The sequence below is a fragment of the Lolium rigidum genome, chromosome 7 (assembly GCF_022539505.1).
Source record: "Lolium rigidum isolate FL_2022 chromosome 7, APGP_CSIRO_Lrig_0.1, whole genome shotgun sequence".
NCBI lineage: Eukaryota > Viridiplantae > Streptophyta > Magnoliopsida > Poales > Poaceae > Lolium > Lolium rigidum.
Window position 1 is genome coordinate 262,521,507 of NC_061514.1, and position 12,658 is coordinate 262,534,164.

General features: G+C 42.8%; 2 protein-coding genes across 2 annotated transcripts; both read right to left on the bottom strand.

The window, feature by feature from the left end:
- Positions 1 to 1,676: 1,676 nt before the first annotated feature.
- LOC124672697 (membrane steroid-binding protein 2-like) lies at positions 1,677 to 9,934 on the bottom strand. The gene is made up of 3 exons (XM_047208887.1): positions 9,927 to 9,934; positions 8,997 to 9,536; positions 1,677 to 2,226 (listed from the first exon to the last, which is right to left on the bottom strand). Exons 1-3 carry the CDS (start codon positions 9,932 to 9,934, stop codon positions 1,962 to 1,964), a joined length of 813 nt encoding a protein of 270 aa, XP_047064843.1. The 3' UTR covers positions 1,677 to 1,961.
- A 311-nt stretch (positions 9,935 to 10,245) lies between these two features.
- On the bottom strand, positions 10,246 to 12,441 carry LOC124672698 (guanylate kinase 2, chloroplastic/mitochondrial-like). The gene is made up of 4 exons (XM_047208888.1): positions 12,247 to 12,441; positions 12,028 to 12,159; positions 11,729 to 11,920; positions 10,246 to 10,868 (listed from the first exon to the last, which is right to left on the bottom strand). The coding sequence occupies exons 1-4, from the start codon at positions 12,439 to 12,441 to the stop codon at positions 10,530 to 10,532; spliced, it is 858 nt and encodes a 285-aa protein (XP_047064844.1). The 3' UTR covers positions 10,246 to 10,529.
- Positions 12,442 to 12,658: the final 217 nt, after the last annotated feature.

The following is a 12,658-nucleotide window of genomic DNA, read 5'->3' on the forward strand; positions in this document are numbered from 1 at the left end:
CATGACGTGTGCAGGGTGGGACGATGTCCACCTTCCCGTCGGCTAGCACCTCAACACGTAGAGGGTGCTAGTACCGCGCCAAGGACGGTCACGTCACGACAAGATAAGGCGATGTCGGGCGCTCCTACCTCCAGATCTGTTGGAGGACCCTGCCTAGCCTCAATTGCCCTCCGTGGGACACGTACGACAATCGGGAGTGGGATCCGCGGCGCCACACCAGGTTCCTCGGCGATGACGAGCTCAACTATGGTGTCGCCCCGGGCGTGGTCGTGAAGAAGGAGGGGGGAAGGAGCCACCACCGTTCGAGAGGGAGCTCTTCATGGGAGAAGACATCACGGACGAGGAGTTCCAAGACGACACAGATGACTACCTCGGACCCCTCCCCTAGGAGGCCGAGCGAGCCAAGGCCCCTAACATGGAGGACCAACTCCACGTCATACCACCCGATGTGGACGAGGAGGAAGCTCTCCGCCCAGCCATCATTGTGTCAAGGCTACAGCGAGTGGCAGGGCTTCTCCATGCAGTTGCTTGAGTCGACGCTCACGGAGCAGGGGACCCCACAACGTCGGTCCGCACCTGCACCGCACCACCTTCGTCGGCACCGCCACCACCACCAGCACCAGTACCACAACCCCCTCCAAGGTTGTCGTGGGGCCAGTGATCCACGCCCGCCCCTTCAGCGCCACCAATGGTCACGTGGCCATGGCCAGCACCAGAGTTTTTCTTTTGCCTCAAAAAATCTATGGTGCTAGCCATGGCCAACAGTAGAGTCCGTCGACCTAATGAACGAGGAAGACGAGGAAAACTAGATAGGCCTAGGCCTTCTGCCTAGCTATCTTTTTATTTTTGTTTTGTGCTCCCTCCGGTTCATATTAATTGACTTTAATATGGATGTATCTAGACACATTTTAGTTCTAGATACATCTATATTGGAGTCAATTAATATGAATCAGAGAGAGTATGTAAATTCGGTTTGCAATATATGAATGGTATTGAAATATATGTCGGGCCGCTAGGTCTGCTCGACCTGACCCAAACAAACAATGGGGCGAGATAGTCAGTTTTATATAAGCGAAACGATCCAAGCTCATCAAAACGGACTTTTTTTTATTATTCGCAAAAAAAGGACATTTTTTATATACGAAATAGAAAATGTCCTCGCATGATTGGGCCAAGGATAACGTTCGCCTCCAATACAAGGCTGCCGGGCCCTGCCGTCCTGGACTGGCCAGACACCCCATGTGTGCCCACTGCTCTGATCTGCGCTGCTCGGCCTGGGAGAACACAATCATTTGCCACTACGGGAGCTGACGTCGCCGAGGCGATGATCCCGTGGCACGCAGCACATTTTCCATTCAGACCGTGGCAACAGAAGGAAGATGAAAGGACCAGACAACAGTGGATGCAGCGCCGCTGAGATGCGGAAAAGAAAATGCACGAGCTCTCTCCTGATTTCTCCGCATCGAGATTCCAATTCTACTATAGCAGAAGAGAAAACAACGCAAAAAAAGGACAGAAGAGAAAACAATGGATGCTGTTCCCCGACAATGCCCAAAAGAAACGGAGCGATGCAGTGTGGTTGGGCAAAATATGGCGCTTAAAATCGCCAGCAATATCATCATCACCGTCTCGAGTACGATAATTAAGCCCCCAATTATGGCGCGAATCAAAGCATATACACATCATCTGTGGCATCTCAAAGTTTCCCTGTCAATCAAAACCAAAATTTCTCCCCCGCTTATCCACTCCTACACACCAACCAAAGTAAAGCGGATGGAGAAAGCAGCTAGTACATCAGTCACGCAGCTAGTACATCAGTCACGCGAGAACACTCATGCGGCAAGCAAGCAAGCAAACAAACACCACCACCTATCCATCAGCGCATCAGATCTACCGCTTGCGATCCAGTAACAAAAGACAGAGGACCAGCCAACCGAGACGACAGGTACCCACCATGGGAGTTAGGCGTTCTCTTCCTCGTGATCGACGGGCTCAGCGCCCTTCTGATCACCACCAGCTGTTGCGTCGTCAGAAGGAAGGTGACCCACCAGAGGGTACCTCTCCTTAAATTTCTCTTCCCAGTCCTGTAAAACCTCCAGTTCGTCTGGGCTTAGGCCTTCTAGGTCTCCAGTCAGGTCATTAAGGTCAAATGACATCAATGCCAGGGCCCGAGATGCATCCCTCCCGGCAAACAAGGAATACGGTCCTTGAGGTCCATAGAACAGCCTGAGTAAAACAAAAGAAAAGTCATGAATAATTAAGATGGACCAGTCACGGATCTACAGTAAGATGCATCAGAGTCCTAGCAAGTATGATGGTCATGAAAGGGAACTATAAATCTGACAGAACACAAAAAAAAAAAAAAAATTGGATCTCATTTCAGACTCATGTGAAGCATGCTCGAACTAATAAAACATCTGATGCAAGCAGACAAAGCACTGACACTGTCACAGTACAGCGCACAAGTACCCACCTCAAATCTGAAACTTAGATCCTCAAGACCCCTCTCGCGGAAGATTGTATGAAGAATTCAGACCTAGATACCTAATTCCTTGGCAGTATTTGGGCCAAGTGAATACCCGCTAGAGAACACTACAGTATGAACTCTAGAGCTAAGAGCCAAGACAGTCCCAGAAATTAATAAGAATATGCTTGCTGTCTGTTGAAACAGCATACCAAAGTACAGTACTTATAAGACGAACAATAGTTTAACAAGCAAGGCCTTCAAGGGTAACCGTCAGTAGGTTTGTACAAGTGTACTACTAATTGCAGACGGCAGGATAAACAATAGCACACTAAACTAGACTACCAAATGACTTCACCAACTAGAATATACTGTAATATTTTACAAACAAACGTGGTGCTAAACAAGGAGAGATGGCACATAATATATTCTACAAAAGAAATAAGATGGATACTAGCAACCAAACAAGGAAACATGTTGGCGCTAGAAGCCATGAAGAAAGCAAAAAAATAACAGCACAGTATATCGCATTAGATGCACTAAGACAGAAATGTAAGTTCGAATAAAAAAGTGATGCAGGATTGAGATACATCGCATAATAAATAAGAAACTATAATACCATTTCAAGTTAAACCAGTCACGAATGATTAAGATAGACCAGTCACGGATCTAAGATCCCACTGCATCAGAGTCCTAAAAAGTATGATGGTTGTGAAAGGAAACTACAAATCTGACAGAAGATAAAAAAAAGAAAATTGGATCTCATTTCAGACTCATGTGGACACACGAAGCAATGCTCAGCCTAACAAAACATCTGATGCAAGCAGCCAAAGCACTGACACTAGTCACAGTAAAGCGCACAAGTACCCTGCTCAAATCTGAAACTCAGATCCACAAGACCCCTTGTATCAAGGATTCAGACCTACATACCTGATTCCTTGGCAGTATTTGGGGCCAAATGAATACCAGGTAGAGAACTACACTATTAACTATAGAGCTAAAAAGTCAAGATAGTGTCAGCAATGAATAAGAAGAATATGCTTGCTGTCTGTTGAAACAACATACCAAATTACTAACAAGACGAATAATAGTGTAACAAAGCAAAGCCATCAAGGCTGTGTACTAGTGTACTACTAATTACAGACAGCAGGAAAAACAATTCCACACTAAGTTACAGTACCAAATGGCTTCACCAACTACTACATCCGATCGTGTTTAATCGACGCGGAGTGTAGCAACGCGAACATGCACCCAGGCAGTGTCCGGCGTCGATTAAAAACGATCAGAGGGAGTAGGCTACTAGAATATACTATTTACAGACAATCGTGGAGCTAAACAAGGGAGATGTGGCACATGATAAGTATGGTCACTAAAAATAACAAGAATAAACTCTATAGAAGAAATAAGATGGATACAGCAACCAGACATGGAAACGTTGGTGCTACAAGACAATGAAGAAACCAGAAAACAATAGGACAACATTACATTACATTATGTGCACTAAAAGTGATGCATAGTTGAAATGCAGCACGCAATAAGTATTAGAATATATGCCGTTTCAAGTTAACAGTTTTCAACAATTCTTGTACAGTAGTCATTTTTCTGTAATTGAGCATCTGGCAGAAGACTGGATGGAAATTTCGCTACATCATCGAATCGCGACGGCAGTTGATAGCATTCAATTAAAAACAGACTTTAACTTCAGAGCTCCCATGAGTGGTTGAAGAGACAATTGTAAGCACAATATGTTCTTTAATCTGACAACCCACTCATTCCCGCTTGCTTTTGTTATTGCATTTCAGGCTAATATAAGGGCAAACAAGGATCTGTATTGCCTCTTGTTGTACTTCAAGTTATGTTATAAGAGTGCCTTGTGATGGATGATATAAACAGTTTGCGATATCACGTTTACAGTATAATGAATCAAAGCATTGCTAGATGTTCTAAAATGGACCTGAGACTCCCAAAATTTTGCGCATCTAATAACTAATATTTGCATCCCTCCCGGCAAACAAGGAATACAGTTCGTGAGGCCCATAAAACAGCCCGAGTAAAACAAAAGACAAGTCATGAATAATTAATAGTGCACTAGTACACAGCCTTGAAGCTAAGATCCTACTGCATCCAGTCCTAGCAAGTATGGTGATCATGAAAGGAAACTATAAATCTGACAAAAGGCAACAACAAAATGGATCTAATTTTAGACTCATGTGGACGCTGGAAGCGTACTCAGCCTACTAAAACATCTGATCTGATGCAACAGCCAAACACTGACACAAGCCGCGGTACAGTGCACAAGTACTCAGTTCAAATCGGAAACCCAGATCCACAAGACCCCCACTTGCGGAAGATTGTATCAAGGATTCATACCTACATACCTAATTCCTTGGTAGTATTTGGGTCAAGTGAATGCCACCTAGAGACCTGCGGTATGAACTCTAGAGCTAAGAACCAAGACAGTCTCAGATATGAATAAGAAGAATATGCTTGCTGTCTGTTGAAACAACACACCAAAGTACTAATAAGACGAACAATACTTCAACAAAGCAAGGCCTTCAAGGGTAACCGTCAGTAGGTTTGTACTAGTGCACTACTAATTGCAGACAGCAGAATAAAACAATAGCACACTAAACTAGAGTACCAAATGACTTCACCAACTAGAATATACTGTAATATTAAACAGACAAACGTGGATCTAAACAAGGAGAGATGGCACATGATAACTATGGTCACCAAAATAACAAGAATATATTCTACAAAAAAATAAGATTGATACTAGTAGCAACCAAACAAGGAAACATGTTGACGCTAGAAGCCATGAAGCAGAAAATAATGGCACAGTACAGCATATTAGGTGCACTAAGACTAAGAAATGTAAGTTGGAATAAAAAGTGATGCAGGGTTGAGATACATCGCACAATAAATAAGAAACTATAATACCATTTCAAGTTAACAGTTTCCAACAATTTTTGAAGCCATTTTTCCTAATAAGTAGCATACTGTAATTGAGCATTTGGCAAAAGTCTGAATGAAAATTTCGCGTGATCAAATCATTAGAGCAGTTGATAGCGGTGTGGATTTGGTGGACACAGGTATACCTAGACCCATTTGTTTTAAAATTCAAAAAAAAAATTGCCATTTCAAAGTTTCAGACAAAATTGAAATAATTCACGCATGTACATATTATCTTGACTCTTATACTGTATGTGGCCTACACAAAGGGAGAAAATGGAATTTTGTATTTCTATGAACAGTTAATTCCAAACATTATAGTGTAATTTGGACATTTTGTCATTTTGTGTAGGCCACATAAAATCATATTTAAGTTCAAAAATTGCACAGGTAAGTATCAAGATAATATGTACATGCAAAACTTTATTTCAATTTTTTTCTGAAACTTTGAAATAGCCCTTTATAATATGTACGCTGGGTATTTCCACAGTTGGTAGCTCCTAATTAGAAATGGAGTTTAATGTCAGAGCTCCCATGAGGGGTTTGAAGAGACAATTGTAACAAACCACCACTCGACCCTTTTTCCCATAAATTGTTCGACCAATTGAGCAATCTGACATGGTTTTTACTGGTTCTCACCCCGTGAAGAGCATGCCTCATGTCCCAATCAAATGGACCCAAATGGATTATTGACACCTTAATAGCATACTTAAATTTAGTACAGTAGCATACATAGTATATCTCGCTTAGAGCAACTTCTCGTCCAATTTAGATCAGCTCTTACCACTCCATGTTAAATTGCTATGCTTATACTAAAACTGCTGCTAACTATCTCCCTTTAGTAGTCCAATTGCTCAACCTTGGCACGCTTTATTTCCCTCTAGGAAGCTCAGCTCAATACGCATCTCAGTCCACACTAAGCCCTGACCAAATCAAAGCATATGTAATACAATTGCAGACAACCGGACAACCAAATCAAAGCATATCTAAATTATTACTATTTTACAAACAGTCGCTGACCTAAACAAGGAAAGATGACGCATGGTAACTTATGATCACTAAGACAATAAGAATATATGCTACTGAATAAAGAACGCGTGTACAAGCAACTGAATATGGAACAATGGCAGCTAGAAAAAAAAACCAAAAAACACCATATAAGATAGCATAAACTGATAGGGGAGTTGAAATACAGTCAATCATAAAGATAGCATAAAGTGACGGGAGTTGAAATACAACAATTCATAATATGATACCCTTTTAACTCAAAAGTTGCCAACCATTGATGTAGTTGTTTTTTTCCTATAGCAGCATAGACTAATTGAGCATCTGGCAGGAGTACAAATTAAAATTCACTTCATCAAAACGTTACAGCAATTAATAGCTCTTAACTAAATGGAGTTTAGCTTCAGAGCTCCTGTAAGCGGTTCAAAGAGACAAGAGTAAGCACAACATGTCAACATGTTTTTAACTTGACAATCCAATCAACTCTTATTTCCTTTTCTATTGCATTCAAGGACACTTTTTGTGCTGAAGATCGAATATTTCCATATTCCTTCTTTTTATTGCATTCAAGTGTAATATAAGGGCAAAAAAGGACATGTCCTCCCACTTATTGATACAAACAGTTCGAGATATTAAATTTACAGTATTAATGAATGATCACCTAGAATACTGCACTTAAGTGAGCTAATCGATGTTATATATAAAATAAACCCAAGACTACCAGATTTTGTGCATCAAACAACAACAAAAGTGCATAATGTATAGTTGTATCCTATGTTGAGAAGTGATTGACAGTTGACAGTATGATAGATTCAATCAAACACATCTGATCTAAGTATCCAAGAATAATCAAATGTCCAGCAACACGCTGACAACAAAATCTTATAAGTTAAGAACTAGGCAAACAATGTCAGGTTGCTCAAACTTGCACCAGAATACTGTAGATTCCTCGCTATTTCTGTAAAGTTTATCATCTTACAGTCAACAATTTAAGAGAAACAAGAGCTTCATGTCCTAGTATAACCCCCTCAACCTGTTAACACTCAAGCATCATGTCTCAATCAAATGGACTATCCATATACCACAAGTTTGATAACATCTTGCTCAAAAAACAAAGTTTGATAACATACCCACAGTGTACTAGCATTATATATCTTGCTTAGAGCTGTAGGTGATCCAACTTGGATCAGCTCTTACCACTCCCTATTAGCTTGCAATAACACTGCTGCTACTTATTCCCCCTAGTAATCAAACTATTCAAGCTTAAAATCAGCTCAATGCGCATATCGGTCCACACTAAGCCCTGACCAAACCAGAGCATAATCTAAATAAAAGGACCATTACATCACCTTAGGTGCACTAAGGTTCTAAGATAGCATAAAAAGTGATGCAGAGTTGACAATTGTAACGTCTCAGAAAATATCCAATATTAGTTTTGCCTGTTGTTTTTTGTGTTTGTGCATTTTTTTCTAAAATTATTTTGCTAAAACCCTATTTTGGTTTTTGCTAAATTATCCGGATGGTTTATAAAGAGACTGGAGGGTTTTATAAAACCGTCAGGATAATTTAGCAAAAACCAAAATAGGGTTTTGGCAAAATAGTCTTAGGGACAAAAATGCACAAACACAAAAACAACAGGCAAAACTAATATTGGATATTTTCAGGGACGTTACAACAATCGATATGATACTTTTACAGTTCACAAACAATCGTTGTAGTCGTTTTCCTAACAGTAGCATACTTTAATTGAGCATCAGTCCACGGTCCGAATGAAAAAGCACTTTGCAAATCATTACAGCAGTGGATATCTCTCGAATACAATGGGTTTTAGCTTCAGAACTCCCGTGAGTGGTTGACAGAGAGAATTGTATGCTCAATATGTTCTTTAGGTTGACAGATTCATATTGTTTTCTATTGCATTTAAGAGTAAAATAAGGGCAAGGGAGGCCAAGATGTCTTGCCACTCCTTGCAGTTTAAGTCACGCTCTGTGTGATATATCATGAATGATATAAACAGTTTGACATATATAGTTTGCAGTATTAATGAATGAACACGTTCAGTACTGCACTCAAGTAAGTCTAACACGATGTTATAGCTAAAATGGACCTAAGACTCCCAGCTCTTGTGCATCAAACGACAAAAAATTGCACAATCTACCACCATAGCTGAAGTCGAAAAATGAGTAAAGCTGAAAGTACAGAGCACTGAGTATTGCCTATCATGTCCATTGATTATAATCCATTTGGTCATGTCAATTGACTATCATGCCGAGTCAAGTCCCAATCAAATGGAACCAAATAGATTATCCTTAAAGTTACTAACAGTCTCGCACAACCTAAGATATCTTGCTTGGAGCACCACGCCATCCAACTTGGATGAGTACTTTTACTTTCCACTCCACATCAACGTGCTTCGTTTGCACTAACACTGCTTCTAACTTATTTCCCTTAGCTAGTCCAATTATTCGAACTTGGTCATGATTTGCACTATTTACATCTGTAAGCTCAGGTCAATGCGCACTCAAATCAGAGCATAACAACAATCTACAGTAGTACAACGCAACCAAGCCCTCACCTCCCGCGCGAGACGTCGTAGACCTGGCCGCGGATGGCGATGAGGATGGACTTGGCGGGGTCCTTGCCGTCGTAGGCCCTGAGCTGGTCGAGCGTGATCTCGCCCACCTGCACAGGGTCCGGGAACGGCGGCACGAACGGCTCCGCCTCCGCCTCGGCCTCCGTGCCCCGCTCCTGCTGCTGAGCAGGCTTGGGAGGCGCGGCGTCAGGGGAGACGAAGAGGGTGGAGACGATGAGGTAGGTGGCGAGCATGAGCGCCAGGACGGTGACGGCGGCGGCGGGCGAGAGGCCCGTGTAGGCCTGCACGGCGTCCGCGATCCCCATGGGCGCTAGCTTGAGCTTTGGGTGAGGCGGGAGCGGGAGCGGCTGGGTTTTGGGGTGAAGGGGAGTAGCTGCGCAGGCCGCCGGGTGCTGCTGCCGGCGGTGATGGTAGTGGTGGATGTTGACTCGGCGACCTAGCGCTAGCGGGGAAGAGAAAGGGAGAGGAAAGCCAGCGGAGTTGCAACAACGTAGCGCACGCGGCACGGTCGCGGAAAAGTGGCTACAGATTATTTATGGATTTATTTCTGAGAGAGAAAAAAGTATAGGTGCTGCTAGTCGTATCAATAAAATGGAAAAATAAATCTAGTGACAACTGGAAAAATCAATAAAATCACATATCCAGCAAAACCCTAGCAATAAAATCTAGTGACAACTCAAAAAATCATGTCAGGTTGTATTCTTTCTTAATTACTAGTGTAAAGTTAGCTATTTTGCGCTCCAATATGAGGGCAATCTATCTTAGTATAATAACCCCCTCAACCTAATTCTTGGGTTAATTTTTGTTTCCGAGGAGACTTCTACTGTTGATGAATGACATAAAAGTGGGTTGATGTAAAAAAAAAAAGGTGGACAAAATGTAGTTCTTTGGAATGTGGAGTTTCATTTTCACCGAGGCATGCTGTTTTTACTGCGGCGTATCAAACAATATTGATGCAAATTCATAAACTTTTTCAAATCCTATAGGGGATTCAACATTCAAGAGTGTATGTCATGTCACTGCTACTCATGTGTTATTATCTTGAGTTCAGGAAATCCTACGAATCAAAGAGGCCCTCGCGTTGTTGTGCATTTCTTCTTGTGATGTTCCATTTCTTCTCTTGTTGCAAAACTACGTAACAAAACTATTTTTGTTTTATGTTTCAATGTATAAATAGAAGTTAGTTTCACCAGTAATTCAGTAAAGCTTGTGAATCAAGAGGATATCAGCATTGCACACAATTGACAGCTCTTGTTGCACTTGTGTCAAATAAAAGTTTGGTTCAGTTTTACAGAGTTCTTTCAACTTACAAGGATCAAGCACATTGCTGTTGTATGGTATGACAGTGTGAGACAGAAAACTATGATGTCTCTGGGATACCTCACTATGTAAAATTCTCATGAATTAGCATTCCACTGAACTTTCTGGCTAACTGTCGCAAACTTACATACCAATGTCAGTCCTAATTTCTTCCGCACTAGATCAAACTTGAATTTATTTAAACAGGAGGCTTAACTAGATTTTGACACTACGCCTGTGAACTTTTGCCTTCTCAGCATCAATGATAGACTCCACCTGTTTAACAGCATCCTCAAGCTTGCCTTCAGCATTGACAACTACGTAGTCAAAATGTTTCATCCGCCTCACCTCTTCTCTGGCTGTTGCAATTCTAACAAGAAGCATATCTGGTGTTTCTGTTTTACGGTGAATTAGCCTTTTGACAAGCGCCTCTTCGCTCTCTGCAACTAGAAAGATGAAAATCGCAGACTCGCCGAGTATGTGTTTCAAAGTTGCTGCTCCTTGAATGTCCACTCTCAAGACAATGTCATGTCCTTTGGCCATGTAATCACGGATCTGCAGGTCAAATGGAATAAATCTTATCAGTTTCACTTTATCAAGCTGGATCAATCACCTAATAAAACATTTTACTGCTAAAAGTCAGAACATAAATTTTGGAATTTGCTAGTTCTATGACCAAATGGAGTTTTCTGTGTGCCTTAGAATAAAATGTTTGTGTCATTAGGTTGGATATGTGGTGTGGTGTCCTGTGATCAGAAAATCTGTATTCTACACTATGTGTATTCTTGTTCAGTTATCAGAAAATAGGTCAGGATTACCACCAAGAACAAAAAAGACAGGTAACCAAACAGTACAGGATGTGCATTATCTCGCATTAGCATGAACAACTGGGAAAGAAGCATGAAACCAGTTTGTGCCTACAGTGAGCATTGGTCCCATTAGCCTTCAACAATATGTACAGACGTTATAATGGTTAAAGCTACTCCATACAACAGTAAATATACAGCATAATGGTGAGTATGCTACAAAGTTGTAAATATTAGCAAGCATTAAGAGGATATCTCCATATAAGTATCAAGCAATCCCTCAAATACAATAAGGCAAGTATTTCATAGACTTGCTTGACTCGCATTTCAGCTAGTTAACCCTTGTCTTCAACACAAGACAGTTTGTTTGTCTTTTCGAAACGCAATAAGTTTGCAGAAAACTCATACTCCCTCCATCCCAAATTAATTGACTCAACTTTACTAGACAAACAATTGTTTAACGAACGTGGTAAGTTGTCTAGTACATCAAATTGGTTCACTGAAACATTGAGCAAATCTGGTTCAGTTACAGACATCCTTAGACATCAGTGTACCTTAAGCAGATCATTCTGGTATAAGCAAAATAACAAAAGCAAAGTAGTGGCTCACCTGCTGCTTGGGGATCCCCTTGTACTCCCCGTAAACGAGCGCATACTCAAGCAACTCCTGCCTCTCAATCATGGTGAGGAATTCCTCTTTGGTGACGAAGTGATAGTCCTTCCCGTCAACCTCACCCGGCCGAATCGCCCTGCTCGTCGCGGTGACGACAAAGTGGATCTCCTCCCTCTCCTCTTGCAGCCTCTGGTGAACAACCCACCCCGAAATTACAACGCCGAGCACGCAACCAAAACGAACGAACGCAAAACGACCCCGCATTGCAAGTAAGGTATGTATATTGGTAGTATCACCTTGATGACGGCATCCTTGCCGACGCCGCTGGGGCCACTGATGACGAGGATCATCGGGTCCGGGGGAGGCGCCAGAGGGTCGGCGGTGAACGTCGTGCCCAGCGCCGCCTCCAGCCCCCGGAACAGCTGGTCCTGCAATGCCGCGCAGAGCAGCAGTAAGCGCTGGGTGGAGGGGAGAGAACCGGATAGCCCAGCGTCGGATAATTAGTAGGGGGATACCTTGTCGGAGAAGGACCGCGGCGGCGGAGGGGGCGGCGGCGGGGGATGGGAAGAGTGGTGCCACCCGGACGACGAGGAGGACATGAGGCGGCGTGGCAGGGTGCGGGAGGTCGGAGGAGGCCGTGGTGGAAGGGGGCACCTCGCGAGGAAGGGGGAGCGGGCGAGGGCGGAGGAGAACCTCCGGGAGAGAAGCATCGAGAAGGTTCCGGGACGGGAGGTCGCGGCGCGTGGAGGAACGGCGGATGTGGGGGAATGGGGGATTTGCTGGATTGGGATGGAAAAGGAGGAGAGGGGGTTTCAGGGTTTTTGAGGCAGCGTGGCGTGAGAATCGAGCAAGGCGGAGGCCGATATCTTGTAAATTTCAAAAAGTTGTATGCAATGGGAAAAGTTTTGTGTATGCAAGGGAGAATCA

Coding starts and splice junctions, on each gene's coding strand:
- LOC124672697 (XM_047208887.1), bottom strand. Junction 2,227..8,996: donor TACGACGTCTCGCGCGGGAG/GTGAGGGCTTGG, acceptor TGTTTTACTCAG/GCTGTTCTATGGACCTCAAG.
- LOC124672698 (XM_047208888.1), bottom strand. CDS start 12,441: ATGCTTCTCTCCCGGAGGTTCTCCTCCGCCCTCGCCCGCTCCCCCTTC. Junction 12,160..12,246: donor CGCGGTCCTTCTCCGACAAG/GTATCCCCCTAC, acceptor GCGGCATTGCAG/GACCAGCTGTTCCGGGGGCT. Junction 10,869..11,728: donor AGGGGATCCCCAAGCAGCAG/GTGAGCCACTAC, acceptor TTTGACCTGCAG/ATCCGTGATTACATGGCCAA.